General features: G+C 40.3%; 1 protein-coding gene across 1 annotated transcript in view; it reads right to left on the bottom strand.

The window, feature by feature from the left end:
• The window catches only part of kcnh7 (potassium voltage-gated channel subfamily H member 7), a 58,332-nt gene extending 42,087 nt beyond the window's left edge, over nt 1-16,245 (bottom strand). The window contains exons 1-2 of the mRNA XM_029256883.1: nt 16,114-16,245; nt 14,930-15,160 (exon numbers count right to left, since the gene is read on the bottom strand). Of these exons, the coding sequence (XP_029112716.1) occupies nt 14,930-15,160; nt 16,114-16,189 (307 nt within the window). The 5' untranslated portion in view covers nt 16,190-16,245. The remainder of the gene's footprint in view (nt 1-14,929; nt 15,161-16,113) is intronic.
• Nucleotides 16,246-21,143: the final 4,898 nt, after the last annotated feature.

Genomic DNA, 21,143 nt, shown 5'->3' with positions numbered 1-21,143 from the left:
AAGGTGTCAAGGTGTTCAACATTAATTTTATTGATGGGGAATTATTAATAAAGTAAACAACCTTCCTTTGTAATCCAGGTTGTGCTTTTAAAAGTGCATTAACCAAACAGCCACCAAAACAGCAGTAGGTGTGTAAATTACACCATGTGTAAAACTCTAATTGCTGCCTTTGGTTATTTAAGAAGCATATATCAAGTGTCACTCTGAAGGGTTGGGTTATAAAATGTTAGTACCAATAGTAAATCTTATGAAAACTGTAATACTGTCCTTTTAAAACAATACTGACCATATCTATGTACATAATAAGTCATATAGGCAACAAGTTTTTCATTGTAGGGGGGCGCGGTGGCGCAGTGGGTTGGACCCGGTCCTGCTCTCCAGTGGGTCTGGGGCTCGAGTCCCGCTTGGGTCGCCTTGCGGCAGACTGGCGTTCCGTCCTGGGTGTCTCCCCTCCCCCTCTGGCCTTACGCCCTGTGTTGCTGGGTAGGCTCCGGTTCCCTGCGACCCCGTATGGGACAAGCGGTTCTGAAAATGTGTGTGTGTGTGTGTGTGTGTGTTTCATTGTAATTTGAATATAGAGTAGAAATTGATATATGAATGTTGTGTTTGTCAACCTAAAACTCTGTCGTTAGTGGGGATAATCTTTTCAGGGGTTATGTGTTTCCGAATTAACGTGAAAGACCATTCTGTACTAGTATACGAAGAGCTGTCCTATTCGCTATAAGGTCACTATGTCCATCCAGTCTCAAAGTAATTCCTCACAGTAATTTTCTGCTTGATTTATGAGAAGACATCCTAGCGTGCTTGAATATGAATTTAGAAAATTCACAAGTAATCAGCAGGAGTTACCGTTACATATTCAGTCATTGGTTTACAATTACAATAACCATACATACATTCCAAGCTATTTTTCATATCAATTCCCATACTCCACTTGCCATTGATATTATTCCCTTAATTCATATCGATGTGAAGACAAATCACGTAGATCTGACCACTCATGTTAAATGTCAAGTGAGTGCTGTGGATGTGACATTAAGTGTGCCGTCACATAATTCCTCCAGTGAGAGGCATCCTGGAGAGAAGATCTAATTAGCTTAGAAATGAATTCAGTTTTGGCCACAGTGAATTGTACCACAGACCTTTGCAAATGTTGCTCGCAAAACAATATCCATTTTTCCCTGTCACAGCGTTCATCCGACGAAGCAAAGGGACTGCAGCTATAGAAAGAAAAGTGTGAAGGCAAACAAACCTGAAGCACAGTACACTTACCGCATTAATAAGGTGGTGCATGCTGATGTATTTACCACTGAACCCGCAAAACGTAAGCTTTGACTTGACTCATTCTAATGTGTAGAAAAAGAATATACAGTATACGACATATTTGTTTTATATAACAATTTTTTCAGATGTCAGCTGAAATTCCCTGTGACACTGAAAGGAGTAGTAATAGTTTTTATATGTATTTATTTTTAAAAGTGCATTTTAGGGAATTTGCTTTCTGTATTTTTGTTGTTGGCAGACTACTGGGAAGTCAATGCAGTAATTCCGAGTGTAAATCTCTGTAGTGCTAATAATATCCCACCTCCCCCTCTGTGAAGTCCAGAGAGAAAACACATCAGAGGGAGACGTGCTGCATACACCATCTATGTCTGCACTGCTGTATAATTAGGAACAAAGTGAGCAACTACTGGGATCCAGTTTATGTATGGCAGAGTCCTGCAGTGGATGCAGGGCCTGTCCACATTTCACCCAGTGTTTCCACTCTATTCTGCTTTCCACAGAATGGGTCTGTCTGTATGGTTTATCCCTAGCGCCCAAGGTGGTTGTCACTCACACACACATGCAAACACACAGGAACACTTGACCAAAAGTGCAGAAGAGCCAACGTTGTTTTTAGCGCACTGCGCTCCACCTTGTTTTCCGTGAATGTCATATCCCAGCACTCACGCAGGATTCTGGTCTTATTGATTGAAACATTTTCCGGTCAACACCACTTCCTTTCAGATGGAGCGTTTGGATTACATGCTACTCTGGTGGAGAAGCTTTTACGAGCGGGGTCTCTGCATGACAATCTCCTGTGTCTGCAGCAGTGTTTCCAGCAATGTTGCCTCTGGCTGATGGTTAGAGCTGGGAGGGTGTGCAAACAAAATTCTTCATCCATTTTTTTAGATCGGAATAAAGATAAAGTCAAGACAAGGTTTCACACACCATGACAAGTTGCATCTTGCCCCTGTTCATTATTTTTTCACGATTCACAACATCACGCACAATAGCTGTTGGATCCACTCTTTCTCCTTGTGGGATGTGCAGTCTGTGAGAGTTGGTGTAAAACTGTTCACCGTTGTAGAAGCTTTCTTAGCTTTTATATGTATTTGGCTTCAGATACAATAAATGATTCATCCTTAGCCTATAATGAACTCTACCCGTACATGCAATGAATAAAAAAATCTAACATTTAACTTTTTCTATTGTTTTCTAGTAGACAAAATTTAGCATCCAGTTTCTCAATATATGTGTACAATTTCCATCCATCCATTACCAAAAACCACTTGTCCAGTGCTGGGTTATCGTGATCTGATTCACAGTGCACAAAACAAGTCTGCCCTGGATGGGAAGCCAGGTTTTTATATTCTAGATCTGCACCATAAGCTTCATTGCCACGCCCTTGCTTCCGGAGCGACGAGGCCGCTCACGGACAGATGCATAAAAGACTGAGGAAGGCAAGGAGCTAGTGTGGAACTGTATTCAGCCTACCGACTAGCGACTCCTGACTCAACCTATTGCGCCCTCCTTCCTGCTCCCTCCTTTGCCCTGTTTCCTGATCCCTCTCCTTGCCCCTTTGAGATCATTTTGGATGATTGACCTCTCGCCTGTTTACTGACCTCATCTTTTAGGATTCCCTTGTTCGCCCCTCGGAAACCTTCGCCTGCTCTTCGATTACAACTTTGGATTTCCAAAATAAAAGCCCTGTGTACTCCGCGCTTGAGTCCTACCACTTCCTTCCGGAACTCCAACATGGCATTCATAATATATTTTCATTAATAATACAATAAAAAAATGAAAAAATGATCCAGATTCAAAAGAGGGACTTCAGTTTACAATAAGCAAATAAAATCAGTGATGTTTTTTTTTGCAAAAAACGGTCTGTAGTTAATAAGAAAAAAATTGGAACCAGCTCTTTTACCTAACTGATCTCATGTGCATATTAATAGATACAGTGCTGAGAGTATCAAGATAGAAGTTCCATTAGTTTCAGTTTCCCCTATTAAAAATTAATAATTAACACAATGCAGCTCATCATGACACTCATTTAAAACAATCTTCCTCCACAGGAAAAAACACTCTTGAGGGAGACTCTGAAACCACTTGAATTTTTAAGAAAAATCTTTTAACAGATAACTTTAATCAAGACTCTGTCCTGTTTCACTTATATAGTACACAAAATATTACATTTTCCTATAAATCAAGGTTCACAAGAAAGGCAAAGATATTTCACACATTTTCAGAACCACCTGGCCCATATGGGGTCACAGGGAACCGGAGCCTACCCGGCAACACAGGGCACAAGGCCAGAGGGGGAGGGGACACACCCAGGACAGGACGCCAGTCCGTCACAAGGCACCCCAAGCAGGACTCAAACCCCAGACCCACCGGAGAGCAGGACTGCGGTCCAACCCACTGCACCACCGCACCCACGAAGATATTTCAAAAAACACATTTGCATTCCACAAAGGAATCCTCTGTACACATTCAAAATGGGAGCTCAATCCATTTTATATCGTAATACCTATCAGTTTTGTATTCCAACCAGAACAGAAACTTTGTTATGTTAGGAGAGGAATGCTCATGTCTTAGATCATATACTGAAAAAAATATCTCTTAGAGTAATCTAATCCCTTTGCCTATCATATTAAAAATAATAATTAAAAAAAAAATCAGCATTTACTGCATTGTGGTATTTTCTGCCATGATGTACCTTGACAGTGTAGGACGAGGAGCCCTGTGTCTGATACTTTGTACTCTGAACATTGTGTTACACCGAACCACACTGCTGAGATGTTTGAAATGACATATATCAGAGTGTATGGGTCTGAAAGAACAGCCAGTTTCCATTATGATCACATTGCTGCTGTAGGTATGAAACTGCTGATTGGCTAAATGTGCAGAAGGTTGTGTTCGTTTCCCGTAGCAGACAGCAGCCATACTCAGCTGTTATCATAACACAATTAGCAATGCAGTTATCCAGGTGGAACTCGATCATTTAGGCGGAACATCCAGTTAGGTGCCTCTGGAGCTCGTTATTTACATAAAAAAACAACGCTGAGGAGATACGATATTTAATATGCCGGTTTTGTTAGAAAACTTGCTTTCTGCACTCCCTCTCAGAGAATGGAGATTAGAAATGCTTTGGAACAGTTTCAGCTCTGCTTTTTCTCCTTTTGTGTGGTAGGTTTATTAGGTACAATAGCTCAGAAAATTTACTGTGCCTGTGGTTTGCCTGTGTAAGTTGAATGCAAGAATGATGGTTGCTATTGTCCCTGAATAGGCAGTCTGAACACCTCTGTGGATGATGTATTTATGCAATGGTGTGAGTTTCAATCCAGGGGACTGCAGAGTCCCAGGAGTTTCGCTGGCTTGGGAGTCTCACTTCCCCTATCTGTTACTTATTTTAAAAGGTAAAAAGTGTAAAAAAAGTCTCAAATTTTCTGAGCTCTGCAAGGATTTGACACCATTAAAACTAAAAATACTTCTATCATCTACTCAACCCTAGGGAAACAGTTTTTTTTATACCCTTGCAATACTGAAAGTGAATGCTTCTGTTCTACCCTCTTACCCATACCTGACTGAAAATCGGAAAGCTGTAAAAACACATTGCAAAAGAAACATTTAATTTTTATTAGAAAAGCATGAATTAATGTCATTACATGTAAAAAAAAAGATCTGTCACAGCTTCATTAAAATTAAACATGTGCTTTTTTGCTAATGACTACTGTACATCTGCATATAGTTGAAGCTCGCTCTGTGTGTGACCCACTGTTCAAAGAAGACAAGCAATTAAATTTGCTGTGAAACAACTGCAAATTTAAATAGATAAGGCAAAACGTCACCTTTCTTGGTGACCACCAAGTTGATATAATAAGTTGAATTTGTTGCCTGTTTTCTTAGAGGAATTTGTTCAATGAAATGACAACGTTTGTCACAACAGTAAGACAAAAAAGGCAGGTCAGATGAGAATCAAATTCTGAGGCAAAATAAAAACGTTAGCTGTAAAATAATAAAATACTGCTGTGGGCACTTTGAATCGTTTCTAATAAATATGAGTTCAATTGGATATCTGCCTGGGGCAACCTGACTCTCTAGTAAAGTAGTGCAGAGACTCATGAGCAGTTGGGCTGAGTCATCACCCACCTAACCCAGCCTTTCGTTGTAGTTGTCATCTTCAGCCCAACACCCTACTCTGAACGCACACAGAATGAAATTGCTTGTCCGGAGTGGGGTCGTGGCAAACTTGAGCCTAACCCAGCAACAAAGGGCACAAGGCTGGAGGGGGAGGGGACACACCCAGGATGGGAAACCAGTCTGTTGCAAGACACCCCAAGCAGGGCTCGAACCCCAGACCTACCAGAGAGCAGGACCCAGCCAAGCCCGCTGCGCCACCGTACCCCTTTACTCTGGACACTGCAGAAGCAATTAAATATTCATGACTTTAAGCTATTGCTACTGCCTATCATACATTAATTCTAACAGCACCCTTTTGACAGTTGTATTATAATTTTTGTCAGGTTAAAGTAAAGAATCAGTCCAACTAGTCTTTTTCAAACTGTGAAGAAAACATTGGATCTGTTATTTTATCAACAAGGCATCCATCATCATTTGCATTAGCTTTTGAGGGATTCAGTTTGGTTTCTTACAGTATAATTAAAATGTTTTGAAAGAGTTAAAAAATTTCTTTTTGTTTGTTTTTCAGTTAAGCCAGGCCACAACTATATGAAATATTATGTTCCCACTTGAAATTTTTCTTCTTTGTAAAATTGCAAATGGTTAGGATGGGACAGCTCAAACTAGATGGCAGTTGATGAAACTAATTAACAATACCTGTACCTTGTTGTGAACCCTGCCAGATAAAGACTTTGTAGAACTGAATTCTAACTCTCACCCATAAATGACATAATAGAGATGAATAAGCAAACAGCAGTGCCAAGGAGTTTAGCTAAAAGTGACTATGCAGTAGTAATGTAAAGGAATTTGACCACACTGATATGTTTTTTCATTAAAGAACTTTAACCGAAGTATCAGCTTTGCATATTTAGCTATTAAACATTCTGATAGTGAAAAATAAAAATAAATATCCATCCATCCATCCATCCATTTTCATTAACTGGTTTTCCTGGTCAGGGTTCTGGAGTAAAAATAAATACACAAATAAAAATATTGTTGGCTTGTATTATATCTACTACTTAAATGATGCAGTCAAATTATAATAAAACAACAATGGCTGTTTTGCATAATCATTTGTATATATACTGATATCATGATATTTAGTTTTTGCACAACTGAGGAAATATGGCACTATCATTTACCTTCAAGAAGTAAACTGCCAAATCCTGTTTGTACATGATGAACAAAAACCATATCTTTTGAAATGCAATAATATTAAGCCCAAAAAAATTATATGTGCTGAATGTTCCCTACATAAAACTCAGTTCAGATAAAAAATAAAGGAACAGGTCTTCTAGTATCGCAAATTCCGCAATATCAACATCTCATATTATGAATCCTTCAAGAAAACTCAGTTTTCCTAAAGAAACATATGGAATTACAGAATGCATACCTCCACTGAGACTGGTGTAAGGTTTTTGGTCTTATCAAAAATTTATGTAGCTGCTGCGTGTGTCTTGTCAGAATAGCCTCTGGGATGATGGATTTGGATACTGTGACCAATCTAGTAATTACATATCTGTACTAGAATGACTCTGAACAGGACTGTGCTAAGGGTTTTACCTGGAGGGGGGTTAAAACTGCCATCATGACTGAATCGGGAGAATATGATTCTATATTTGCTGCTGAGACTCCGTTGCTATGGCAATGTTACGCTGAAGCTCTGATAATTGCACGGCGGGTCTTTCCATTGTGAAGAAATAAGCTAAAGGTACAAGAGTGGGTGCAGACCAGACGAGCAAACAATTTGTTACTGACTTTTAATAAAATATACATTAATAATGTGTGTGTGTGTGTGTGTATGTGTGTGTACATTAATATTAATGTGCAAATAAACCACCAGTTCACTGTCATTCATCTTGGTCAAAATATTGGCTCCTTATCCAGTTTGGAACATTGATTTAACATTTGGGATATGGGCAAAGCCTGCATTTTGTCATTTAGTTCAAAGGTGCATGAGGAAATTTCTGAAAGTCCTGCCCCTAAGCTGGGACATTTCAATATATATATTCCATTTATATTATTTTCTTACTGCTTGCTTTGAATTTTGGCAAATTTATTACACTTGCTATATATACAAAGCATACCCTGCTTCACAAGAATACATTAAATATATGTGTTGTGTAATGTATAAAAAAACCACATCATCAACTGTACCGAAGCTGTTGTTTTTCTAAAAGAAGTTTTCATGCTGTGTTTCATTCTACTGCTTGAGGTTCTGAATAATGAATTCACTTTACGAAAAATGTTAGATTTCTATGACTGTCACCAGAACAGGTGTATCACTCTGTATGCACTGAGTGTTTGCATACAGCATGTAGAATTGTACTGTAACATCTCCTCACATCTCATTTCAAAGTTGCTAACTGACAGCTACTAAATCAAGTGGAAAACATTATTTTGCGATATGTTTGCTGTTTATACGCTATACTTGTTACTAGATTCAAGGGAATAATGAACAGGAACATCAGAAGCTTTTACAGTCTTTCAAATTCTGCTCATCTTCAACATATATGTTATTGTGAACAATTGTTTTAGGCATGTGCAAAACAGCCAAACTGTGGTAAGAAAACAGCTTCTGTGTTTTGCAGGAAGGTGCAGACATTAATAATTAAGACAGGAGTCTCATTAGTTACTGGACTGGATTCAAGAAGGGTTCCCTGAGACAGAAATATCCATTCAATATTAAGTAATAGTGGAATATTTGGGGCAAGCATTTCCTTGGTGAGCTGCACATTTCCCCTATGAGTTATTTTTTTGAAGTGCTTCCATTCACACACCATGCCTGAGTTTCACGAGCACAAGCGTGGCACGAAGAAGGTCTCTTACAGGAGACTTTAGGAGGTTCTATGGGTCACTTTTAAAACAGAAACAATTGCTCCAAACCCTTCCGAAAACAAATAGACTACGTTTCTCCTTGTGTAACGCGTCTAAAACTAACATTGATTTTGATTTTCTGAGATAATTTTGTTCGAATTAAAGACAGTTAATGACCTGTGTGTGGCTATCAGCTATGACTGTGTGATATGTATGAACACCACAACATTAAGGTTGCACATCAGTTGCGTAGCACATATTTGGTCACAAACTATTTAAATATTTTAAAAAATGTACAGGCTTTAACCATTTTCAGTCAATATTTCAGAGGTTGCAAGTGAACATTTTCAAAAAACCTGTTTGATATATTGTAGTTGTTTTTTTTCCATGTGGCCTTTGGATATAGACACTAACTGCTACTATCGTAGCTCATTCGCCAAACAGTGTCAGGGTTTCATGACACATTCTTTTAACAAAGTGGACCCGTCGGGGGGCAAACACGGAAGCGTTTGGCAAGAGAAGGCGCGTGAGCCGATGTGCTGTGTGATAAAAGATGCATGTGTGTCTTTTTAAGAGCAGCCATCCAGGTCTAGCACAGAACACCTACACCTACGAACGCTCTGATCAGGCCCCAGTGCACGGGACAGGAGGTGAGCAGCACGGGGGGGGGATCCTATTTCAGGCTACACCCACAAGCACCATATGCCCACCTGTTTAGCCCCGTGTGCAGCCCTTTCTTCAATATAACTTAAAGACAAATTGATTTAAAATTGCTTCACATTTTACTTGAAAATTCATTTTCGTGAAGTTTTCCATTACTCATAGAACATTAGAGGTTATTTTCTTCCTCGGTGTTTTTTGGGTGATTTGTTCTTGTAAAGAGCTGCACTGAATTCATTGTGCAAGACAGTAATTTCCAGAAATCTAAGAGAAAAAGAAGAAGAAAGAACAACAGTACTCTGACACTGGATTTCTGTTCTTCTACTGCAGTTTTCACCGTCTTTTGGTACAGTAAGCAGCTTAGAGTTTTCAGGAATAGAGCAGCTTGATGCATAGTGCAGGTTTATTAAGCTGCGATCCTGGAAGTCTGAGTCCAGCAGGTTTCTAGGCTCACCTTACAGCACTAAGAGCTCAGAACAAAGAGGTAAATTGGTTCGGTTAAGACAGAGGTATAGTTGAACAACCCCCTACTGGATACGGAACTAAAAAGCTGAACTAAAAACTGGAATCCCACTGTTGTACTATTGAGAAGAGCATCACCCATTATAAGTGTACAGTAGTAATGGTAGAACATCAGATTGTGTCGATACTGAATGTGCAACCTTCTCGTCAGAAAGTGAACATCTCCAGCACTCAGGACCTTGCTTTAGAAATGGGTGAGCAAATGCATTTAAAAGTTTTTGTTTAACCTTCTCCACTTTTTCCTGAATATTATATACTATATTATATCAGCTCTTCCATTAATACTGATCTGCATGAAAAGTCTAAGAACATCTTGCCTGGTGATGTAGGCGACTTTAAGGACAACATGCTCCAGTGAAAGGAGCCTTTGTTGACCACCTCAGTTGTTAACCTGAAATTCGTCTAAAAATACTGCGAAAAGCAAGAGCAGTTAAACCCAGATTCTCAAAAAAGCATGCCTGAAGGTTTTAAAAAAAAAATAAATAAATAATAAAAAAATATTTTAATGTGCTCCTGACTGAAACCTCAAACACCAGGTGAAGTGATTTGCTAAACCTAAATAGCAGCTTCAGTTAAAACCTGCTGTTGACCGAATGACCTCCATAGCTACATCCCTTACGAGGTTCTTCTAGAGCAGGTCCAGACACTCAGCACAGCTCCACACCATTGTGTCCCATTGCTACGGACACCAAGTGTTTATGTTGTTTCGGTGAAAATTCTTGGTTTCCATCTCAATGACACATCTTGATTCAGTAGATGTGGTTCCATGTATGAAGCTCTTATCAGATTAATAAGAATTGTTATTGCCGGCCATTTTCTGATGTAAGTGTAATGTAATAGTTCAGAAGCTGGAGACAGACTGACACGTGGTAAAACAGTGTTATTACAGGAGTACAGGAGGTGCACTAGGTAAGAAATTCAAAATCTTTTATTTTGAACTCAGTGTGAAAAATCTAATGCAGGAGTATATTTACATTTATCGGATGCTTTTCTCAAAAGCAACTTACAATGTTAAGGTACTTCCAACTAATCACCTTTTTATACAGCTGGATAATTTACTGGAGCAATTTAGGGTAAGTACTTTGCTCAAGAATACTACAGCTAGAAGTGAGGCTCAAACCTGCAACCTTTGCGTCCAAAGGCAGCAGCTGTAACCACTACCACAACATTTAAAATGAATTGTGTTTTGCGAGAGGAAAATCATTGTTGCTGACATGAAATGGGACACAGATCACACAAACATAACAAGAATTGTGGGTTATATTTCTACATGTCAAAATTATCAAGGGAACTGACATATCAGACTGTCAACTTTAAAGATATTCTATAACAACTTCCATTCAGAAGAGATGGAGAGGTGTCTTGCATAATAATCCATCAGTGCAAAGGTCATATTCTTGGCAATAACCTTTTCACCTTGTGATGAAGAGAAAAACACAAATTCTGCCTCTTCTGAGAAATACAGAGAATGAGCTCAGATCAAAGAGTGTAGTTCTCAATTTCAACTTTTTAACAGATACCCCTGTCTGGCCTAAGAGACAGGGGTATGTCAGAAAGACCATTACTGCAGCTGTGTAACTCAGATATGAAATTGTTTGCATTAACTAATGAGTTATTTCAGAAGTCCATAATGTGTTGTAACAGCTGGATTACACTCAATAACTTATTTTTCAAAGTAGTATAAAGGTTTGCTACACAACTTACAGAACATTATTATAATCACAGCTGACTTGGATTTCCTCTACATCACTGGCTCAACCTCCTGACTGGTCATTCGTGGATAAACACTGAATATTTACATTTATTCGTTTGGCAAACACTTTTTTCAAAAGTTGAACTCGGCCCACAGTTGATGTAGAACTCGGAGCAGAGAAAAGTGCGTTTCACCAACAGATGAGATATACAGACGCAGACGTGCGACTCTTGAAGGAGTAATTTAGTCCTATAACAGTGTTTTTTTTGCCGCCATACATTTTACAAATAGCTACACATGGACTTGATAGGGAGTTTTATGGAGCAGATAGGAGATAAGGAGAGAAGTTAGTCCAAAAGAAATGTGTTTTAAGACTCTTCTATTAAACACTTCTGAATACAGTATTACTGGACTATGCTATGTAATAAATAGAAGCTGTCCTGTGTTGGGGGGGTGCGGTGGCACAGCGGGTTTGACCACATCCTGCTCTCCGGTGGGTGTGGGGTTCACGTCCTGCTTGGGGTGCCTTGTGATAGACTGGTGTCCTGTGTCCCCTCCCCCCCCCCCAGCCTCATACCCTGTGTTGCTGGGTTAGGCTAAAGCTTGCTGCAATCCTGCTTGGGACAAGCAGTTTCAGATTGTGTGTGTGTGTGTGTGTGTGTGTGTGTGTGTGTGTGTGTGTGTGTGTGTGTGTGTGTGTACTATACATATTCAATCCCACAGCAGCTCCAAGTACCCAGCTCTCTGCTACCAGGCCCTGTGCTTGCCCTGAACTGCTATGCTATTTGTTAGTGGTCTAACCCTCCTCTGCTTGTGTTGTTACCAGTGTAGAGCAATCAATGCACAGGGTGAGGTATTTTGGGAGAACTCAGAGAGGTACAGTGTGGATTCTTGAACAGCACAGCCAGTAGTTATGGTACTGAAAGTGGAAACGTAAGAAAAGGGGCTCCACAATTTAGGGCTTCAGTTGGCAGACAACAGCCGCAGTCATGCATCCAGTACGTTGACTGATGGCTCCTCCAGAGTCACTCTTTGGTAAGGAAAGTGAGCCCAGGTGCAGCCAAATAATACATTAAGACTCTTTTAAAGACTCGGGAATGTGTGATGGGGACTGTGTGACAGAAGGACAAATGGATAAAGGGAAACACTGAAGATCATTTTTAGCAGTGTTTCTTTGTTTTTTTTTTTGTTTGCTATTTTTTGCCCATATTTTTTTCCATAGTGTTCCAAAAGGTTACAGAAAAAGAATTCGAAAAAGCTACTTATACAGCAACAGACTTTTTCAATGCTGATTTCATACTGGACTTTCTACTGCAGCTTGAGCAGAAGGAAGCTGAGATACTTCTAAGTTGTACCTCTAGTTAGCTGACCAATATTAAACATAAGGATAAGTAATTATACAGCTGAAAAAGACAGGGAAAACAAATTTAGGGATTATATTGACTTTAACTTTGACAAAGCTTTCCCACTGACCTGCCAAAGCTTTATAAATAGTGTATTAGTTGATATGCATTGAATATATATAATTTTTTAGAGCACACAGCAAACATTATCTGTCATTTGTTACAGCAAATCACATAAGAAGCCTTAGTCATTTAGGGCAGCACTAAGGGTTATTGACCTCTTTTTGTTGTTTGAGGGACACTGGATGGAAAGTGACTTATTTTCATTGTAACACAGGACAGGAAATCAATACAGTGAGAGCTATTTGTGTCCTCATTAGAATGGCGGTAGTGAAGGTGAGGCACTGTCCACTGGATACTGCACAGCAAAGGCCTGAGACAGCCCTTCCCCCACACAATAAAGCGCCCCTCTTGGAGGCAATTTGGAGCTGGGGTGAGCTCCTTCTGTCACTGCACTAGACCGGGTTACCTCCAACCATATGCAGACATGGGCCTTCTAATCGGTATTATAATTTTGTTCTTTTCGTCATGCTCCATTCTAAACTGATTTACAGTTCCTCTTATCTATAATGTAGAACATTTTAGGGTTGAGGGTAAGCACCCTGCTCATGAGTACAACAGCAAGACCCCATAAAGGACTTGAGCCCACAGCTCATAAGATCATACTGTTAACCACCAAAGTGTGTGCTGCCTCATGTCTGTTTCCATTTACTTTTTTGGAAATATGTGTATATAAGATTTGATGCAAACTACTAAGCAGCTTGACTTGCTATGCTGTTTGAGCTAAAATGACATGTTTACCTTTAAAGCGGCATTTATATTCTTCTTTCCGTGCAGCTTTCATGTCTCCATTTCACAATTTTGATTATAGTCAAATGACCTTGCATAGCCATCATACATTATTCACTGCTGAAGTCATGAAAGGAAAGTACGGTATTTATATTTCAATTAGAATGAAAAACAAATCATGTGCCTTATGCACCAAGCGCCAGCAAACACCAAACTCTATTACCTACCAGCTTCATCAAACAACATCTTAGTTTGGCCCTAATTTAGTCAGCACATTTAGCAGAATCTCTGACTTGTAGAAAGGTGATGGTTTTTCACTGGTATCAGAAAGAACTTAGATAAAAGACAATATACAGTACTTTAAACATTTATGCATTTTCTGCTTGTTTGTCCTGTGATATTATTATTAAATAAAGTTGATATAAATTGCTGAATAGCTTTCAGCTGGGACTCACTTTGGGTCTTACTGTAAGTGTAATACTAAGCTCGGCAGTAGGGGCCTTCTGTTTCTCTGCCTGCCAAGACCCTCATTATACCCCCAAACTTATATAATGAGTACTGCATTCCTCTGCCAGGCAGATCATTGTTACAGCTCCACATTGCATCAGGTACATTACGCTATTGATTAAATCCTTCTTCGTACACCAAACCACATATTTCACCCAGACAATGAAAGCTGTCATGTCAGACCACTGCTGATTTTGTCTCCATGCAATATTTTGAAATGTAATTACTCCATAATATCACCACTTTTTCACTCACTGACAAGGCATATGCAGTAAAATCAAATGCAGTGCAGCAGTAAAAGCCTGGAATCATTTGTCCTTAACTTTCAGTTGAAAATTTCTGTCATTCTAACTTTCACATTTTAAGTGCAATCATTTCAAATGTTCTTGGTTAACTGCTCTTGAGGTTCACAGGCCATGATGTATTTTGTTATGTAACGCAAACCCAAAAATTTTTAAAATATCTGATCATAACTTTTATTTCAATTTTTTTGAAGGAGGGAAATAATAAATTGTTATCTGGACAATTCCCAAAATTTATATTATTCCACTATTTTAATCATCATAATTGTCTTCAAAAATGACACAGCTTCACCTCATGTATAGTGTAATAGTGTTTACACAATTTCTGTACAGTTTATAAGGCTGTGTATATATATACATATACATTTACATTTATTCATTTAGCTGATGCAAAATATATATATATGTGTGTATGTATGTATATATACATATAGCCAGGGAAAACATTAGAACCTGGAATGGGAATTGTGTCAGTACACTAAAGATTATTTTTTTCTAGAGTGGTGTGATGCTTCAGACACAGATGTACAGAATAGTCTCCCGAAAGAGCCTGCATTCACTGGCATCAAAAACAATTTTAATTACTTCTTTCTGTAATCTGTAATACACAGAATGAAGACTCTTTTTGATCAGCAACAAGGAAAGGGCAAGGTCACATATTATGATGCTCTCTTGATGCACTCATAGTTCATTATTATACTGAGCCATTCTTGCTGCTGGGAATTTGTTTGTGTGCAGTTATTGTTACTTTTACTTTGTTACTTTAGGCTCAAGCCTAAGTGACAGAGACTTACCATCCTTGCGATGGTACGTGATCTCCACCTTGCGCTCCTCGGAGCCCAGCAGGGCCTGCGCCACCTGGGCAATGGCGTGCCTGCTGGTGAGCTGCCCATGGAGGAAATCGCAGGTACACGGCTTCTGCATAACGTCCGGCCTGGAGAAACCCGTCATGTCGCAGAAGCCGTCGTTGCAGTAGATTATTGCGCAGTTCTCTACTCTGGCGTTGGCTATGATGAACTTCTTATCTGAAAATGATACGAGATTGATTCACGCTGGAGATGTGCATGATATTAAATGTTAGGGCACGGCACAGCTGAAACAGCTTAGGTACAGACAGGCAGTATGTGCTCTCAAAATGCCACTTGAGCCATTAAACAGAAAACAGAAAAGTGCAAACCGCATGTACAAATGCACACGAAACTTATGTAAACCCAGCTGTTTCTTAACACTGCAGAAGTGAATTATTTCATAGGATTTTTGTAGAAAAAGAAAAAATTAAAAGAAATAATAATAATAATAAACAAATAATGCCTTTTCAGTAGCCTTCCGATTATGGACATGCTGTTATTACCTTGACATTAGTTTATTATCTACAAATAATGGTGCTGAACTAAGTTTGTCTTTGCAAGGAAACCTCAGTCTGTGTGACTCTCCGGTTTCCGCACTTGTCAACTTGTGCAGGTGCTGTTTGAGGAGGATTTACCCCCTTGAACTGCGCACAGCGCAGGGCTCATGTGTCTCCGCTGACACACACGCTGAGGCACCGCGGCGGCGCGTTCGGTTCGGTCCGGTCAGCCTGCAGGTACGTTTCCAGCCGCTGCTTCCAGCCCGCGATCGGCGACGCGCTCCGCTCCGCTCCGCGCATCAGTAGCGCTCAACTGCTGGACAACATTCACTGATTCACTCGTGACGGACACTGACTGATGCCGCTCCGCTAACGGGACGGACGGGCGTCATTCCGCGCGCACCTCCCCCGGGCCGAACGCACCACTTAGTTCCTGTGTTTTCTAAGTTTCTCCTTCTCTCTCTTCATCATTCCTGCTTTACTTTTTTTCCACGGAAACGAAGCACAGCGCGATCCGTCTGAACAGGCATCGCAGCGCGGCGCAGCGCACAGCTGAAGACGCTCATAAATGCACATGAAATTAATCATGATTCATCTGTAGATGTGCGATAGACGCGCACACACGGTACTTACTTTGTCCCTCGAATTTCCGAATAATGATGCCCAGAAACGTGTTTTGCGGCGCGACGTGTCCTCTCCGGACAGGCATGGTGCTTCCCAGATGTTTGCGCTTCTTGTTCTTCTTGTCCTTTCGCTGAGCTCCCCAAAGAAAAAGTTAGGATGGATGTGCGCTCCTGCTGGTGTCCGCCGTGTCACATCTCAGCATGGCGGGGTCCCTCTGCGCGCTCATCCACACACCTTCTGCTCGGCCCTCCCTGCGGGGGGCACAGGTGTATTCCGCCCTATTCCGAACAGCATCGCAAGCTTCGCGCTGACACACACTCACACTCACACTCACACACACACACACACACACACACACACACTATAAAATGGATGCGATCTCTTCTTTCCGATGTCTCTCTGTGTCAGTGGGGAGGACGGAAGACTGGAGCCGATCTGCCCGGGGGGGGGGGGGGGGTGACGTTAGCCATGGGGGGGGGCGGGGCGGGGGGGGCTCGACAACAGCTCTCAAACAAAGTGTGTTTGAGACGGAGACAGATAAGATGAGTGTGTGTCGCGTTCTGCACTTCACCGTGGAAGGGATGCTGCAAAGGAGCAAGAGGATTTATAGCCTGACATGCAACACTGCAGGATGGAAAACTCCACTAAAACCCAATAATAATAACACACACGCACACGCGCACACACACACACTGTCTGAAACCGCTTGTCCCAAGCGGGGGTCGCAGCAAGCCGGAGCCTAACCTGGCAACACAGGGCGCAAGGCTGGAGGGGGAAGGGGACACAACCAGGACGGGACGCCAGTCCATCACAAGGCACCCCGAGCGGGACTCGAACCCCAGACCCACCAGAGAGCCTGACCAAACCCGCTGCGCATAATAATAATAAAGTCTCTTTAAAGCAATGAATCAGATCTATTTTTGAAGTCCAGCATTGTAAGGGGCCTTCACAGCAGACTTGTCCATGGTGCTGAAGTTTTTTTACACCCTCTTTTAAGACGGGTTCAAGCAAACCATAGATGTTTCCCCCTGACGGACAGATTTTTCCTTTTGGCAAATAGATGCAAATTGTGGGCCGGTGCTTTGGGATTTCCATGACCCTTTCCTCCTCTTCCTTCTGCACGACTCAAATGGAGCGAACGGCTTTTACAGTCAAATGAACGTCCCGCCACTCCGAGCATAGCCACACAGTGTCAAAATGCAAAGTCCCTTGGACCAAAAGTCATTTAGACTTTTTAAAAGAGTCCGTGCTACATGTAGAGCTCTGTGTGTATGTGTCTGTGTGCGTGCGTTTGTGTGCTGCGGGGATAAAAGTAATAGAATAAAACAGGCAAGGGCACGAACACGGCTCATTTAACAAGGCACCTCTTTCAATTTGGAATAATCTATAAATGTCGTCTCCTTTCAATATCGCAAGGCTTAAAATGAATGTTTTTTTTTTTTTTTTTTTTTTTAACGAAACAATGTGTTCTAGTGACTGGGGGCATTCCATCCTGGGTCTGTCCCCTCCCCCTCAAGCCTTGCACCCTGTGTTGCTGAGTCAGGCTCTAGTTCGTCGCGACCCCGCTTGGGACAAGCGGTTTTGGACAGTGTGTGTGTTCTAGTTCTTCTAGTTCTTCTAGTGATTGCTCTGTAGTAAAATATTAATGGCATGATTATTTGTACTGATGCAGGCATATTCATCATTGAAATCATTATTTCACACTGCCCAAACTCACAGTTATTATTAACCTTATTACTATGCACCTGACACCTTTATCCAATTTGGTTATAGTCTCTGAAAATGAAATTATAAAGACGTACCAGTTTCTTCGGTAGGGTAATGTTACTGTACCAATGCAGAGGTGCATATCTTCATCAAGAGTACTACAGAGATATGGGATTTGAACTAACAATGTTCTCATAGTGAGACGACAGAACAGAACCTATTGCCCCTAGATTCACAAAACCTGTGTACTCACAGTTGTACCAAGCATTTGAATGACAAAAACCTGAATGATAGAGCACTTTTGACTTGTTCATGGCCTTTCCTATTCAGCTGTCCTTCCTGACTTACTGTACCCCATCCCTTATTAAATACATTTCTGAATGTCCTGGTTTTCTTTTGAAGATGGCTCGACACAGGGGCACTAAAGGTGGCACATATATTACTAACTTCTGAATGAGGGAAGAAAGACTACAGCACATGTTTTCTGAACAGCAGAGGAAGAACTTGACTGACAAGGCCAGTTAGATAACAACCTCAGATCAGAAAGTGTTGTTACTGGGGTACAAAAGTATTGTAATTTTGCCTGCGTAAAACGCTGGTTGAAAATTGCATGCTGAATTACTGTCTATTAATTGAAAAGTGGATTTAAAGACATATCATTTAAACCGGTACTATACATGTAAGTGTTTGAACGGTTATGCTCATTATATGGCTGTACTTATATATTAAGAGGCTGGAAATTTCATTGTGGTTGTTTAATCAAATCTCGAGAGGGACACCCCAGATATACTTTCAAGCAGGGTATTTAAACTGATTTTTTTTTTCAGCTAATATCCAGCTGTACACTTTAAAGTAGGAAAAGTATAAAATCATAGACTATGTGAATCACTTTAAGGGAAAAATGTAATAATAATAACATTTAAGTGCAGGAATTTCTTGTAAAAAAGAGACTTTCTTTTCAGGATGAAATGGGTAGTATGTAATGTTCCCGTAGAGGCTACAAGAAAGCATGAATCTATTTTTATATTTTCAGGCAGTGCCTGGCATCTGTTTTGAACATCTTGTCCAATTAGGGAATGCAGTCTGCATGGAAATGTTGTATTCTGTTAAAAAAGTTGAAGATCTTTATGCACCAGCCCTATCTAAATATATGATAGCCTTTGTCAACATTACAGTGTTCAGTTTAATGAATAACAGTTTATTAGAATATTCAGACTCTTATCAGACAAAACTAGAAAGCAGATGTTGCCCCATATTGTGCAAAAAAGTATGGAAGTTTTGTGAATGAATGACGGATATATTCATACATTCATGGATGCAGATCATTCTTGACAGATGTATATTTTATTGCCAAATTCTTGTGTGAAAACACAGCTGACAAACACTAACAGTATGAAGTTATATTTCAGTTTCATTTTCAGCTTGCTTTTGGGTTTAGTCTCAACCAAAATAAAAACACATACAGAGGTTTTGCATAGTATTTTACCTTAATGATTGCTGTCTGTGAATTGCTGTAGGGCTTTGAGAGTGATGCATAACATTTCCATTTGTCAACTATTGCACTGGAAACCTGGCTTTAACCACACTTGCTGTATTCCGTCTTGGATGAAGATAAAGAAATGAATAATCCAGCCATTATCATTAACTGCTCGTCCACTGCAGGGTAGCAGTGATCCATAACTTATGCAGGAATCACACTCATTCACTCACACACTAAGGGCAATTTAGAGGCACCAATTCACCTGAAACACATCCCTCTGGTTTGTGGGAGGAAACTGGAGCAGCTGGTGGAAAGCCAAGAAAATAAGGGGAGAACACACAAACTCCACAGAGACTGAGCTGGATTTGAACATTTATGTGAAGCCACACCCCAGGAGCTGTAAGGTATCAGAATGTCCCGCAGCACCACTGTTCCACCCTCAAGTGAGGTGACCAAAGCCAACCAGCCCATTTGAACACTGCAGGTTTGGTGTATTGCAGCCCAGTTTGTGTGGCACACAGTGCTGCTGAACCATCCACAGGCTTAAGAGTTTTCTTATTTTTTATTATAGCTCAGTGTTGCATAAATATTCCACCACACCTCATAGGTCATCAGTGCAACAGTCAGTAACCTGCACACAAACTTGCAGTATGAGAAGCAGTCAGTCTGCCACTAGTCATTTAGCCTTGGAGCACTGGCCTGCCAGAAAGTGTTTAAATTTAATTTTTCATAGAAATGAGCAAGCAATGTTTTTATTAATTAACAGTGAAAGAAAAAATTAGACTGCCTTCAGTTTGATTTGTTAAGGAATTGCTGGAAAAGATATTAACATTTAGATATTTGATTTTGGACTGGCGTCCCGTCCTGGGTGTGTCCCCTCGCCCTCCGGCCTAACGCCCTGAGTTGCCGGGTAGGCTCCGGTTCCCCGCGACCCCGTATGGGACAAACGGTTCAGAAAATGTGTGTGTGTGTGTGTTTGATTTTTTTTTGTACAGTCACATAGTGTTAAACATTGTTAAACCATCTGTGCACTTCTCTTGAAGTATATGAACACCCCAGTCCTCTACCTGTGTTTATGTACTCAAGCCATTTTTACTCATAATCTGCAGACAAGGCATTGAATTCTTAAAAATGATCAGCAAACAATGAAAAACTTACATTAATGTGAATGGGGATAAAAATCATTATACTACTGCTCTGTGCTTTCATTGGGGAAAACATTCAGAAAAAATAATCAAAAACAAAACCGAACAAGGGATTAAACATATGATGACATGTTTGTGATTTTTCCATGGAGCACTTTGAATCTTTTGAGCTCTGTGGGTTATGCAGGTCACTAACTAAAAGGAAAGAATAAAAAATGTTTCTCTCTGGTAATCACAATATTTCCATCAGATAAACATTGTGACTTTTATTATTTCTGAGCAAGGTTTTTGGAGTGCATGTATATTATAGGTACAAGACATCCTCTTGTGATATTAGAACTAGTCTGCCCCCACTTTACAATACAATACATTCCTGAAATAACCCTTTTAAGAGGAATTCTCTTACGTTGTTGACATTATTACCAATTGTTTTTATGGTAAAACATGTTTTTGATAAAATACTGCCAAATCCCATTAAAATGGACACAATTACTTTGAAAAATGATTCTGTGAAATTATAATGTTTACAGAAAATTATATATTAAAATCAATGAACATATGGAAACCACATACTGAAAGGTTGATTTAGTGAGGTGTTTATGCTAGCTCACATGTCATTTTCCTATAATGTGCCTGTGTTAGGGGGGTGCGGTGGCGCAGTGGGTTGGACCGGGTCCTGCTCTCCAGTGGGTCTGGGGTTCGAGTCC

Source organism: Scleropages formosus, chromosome 12 (genome assembly GCF_900964775.1).
Source record: "Scleropages formosus chromosome 12, fSclFor1.1, whole genome shotgun sequence".
In the NCBI taxonomy this organism is placed as follows: domain Eukaryota; kingdom Metazoa; phylum Chordata; class Actinopteri; order Osteoglossiformes; family Osteoglossidae; genus Scleropages; species Scleropages formosus.
Note: the sequence above shows the minus strand (reverse complement) of the source record. Positions and strands in the feature narration are given on the sequence as shown.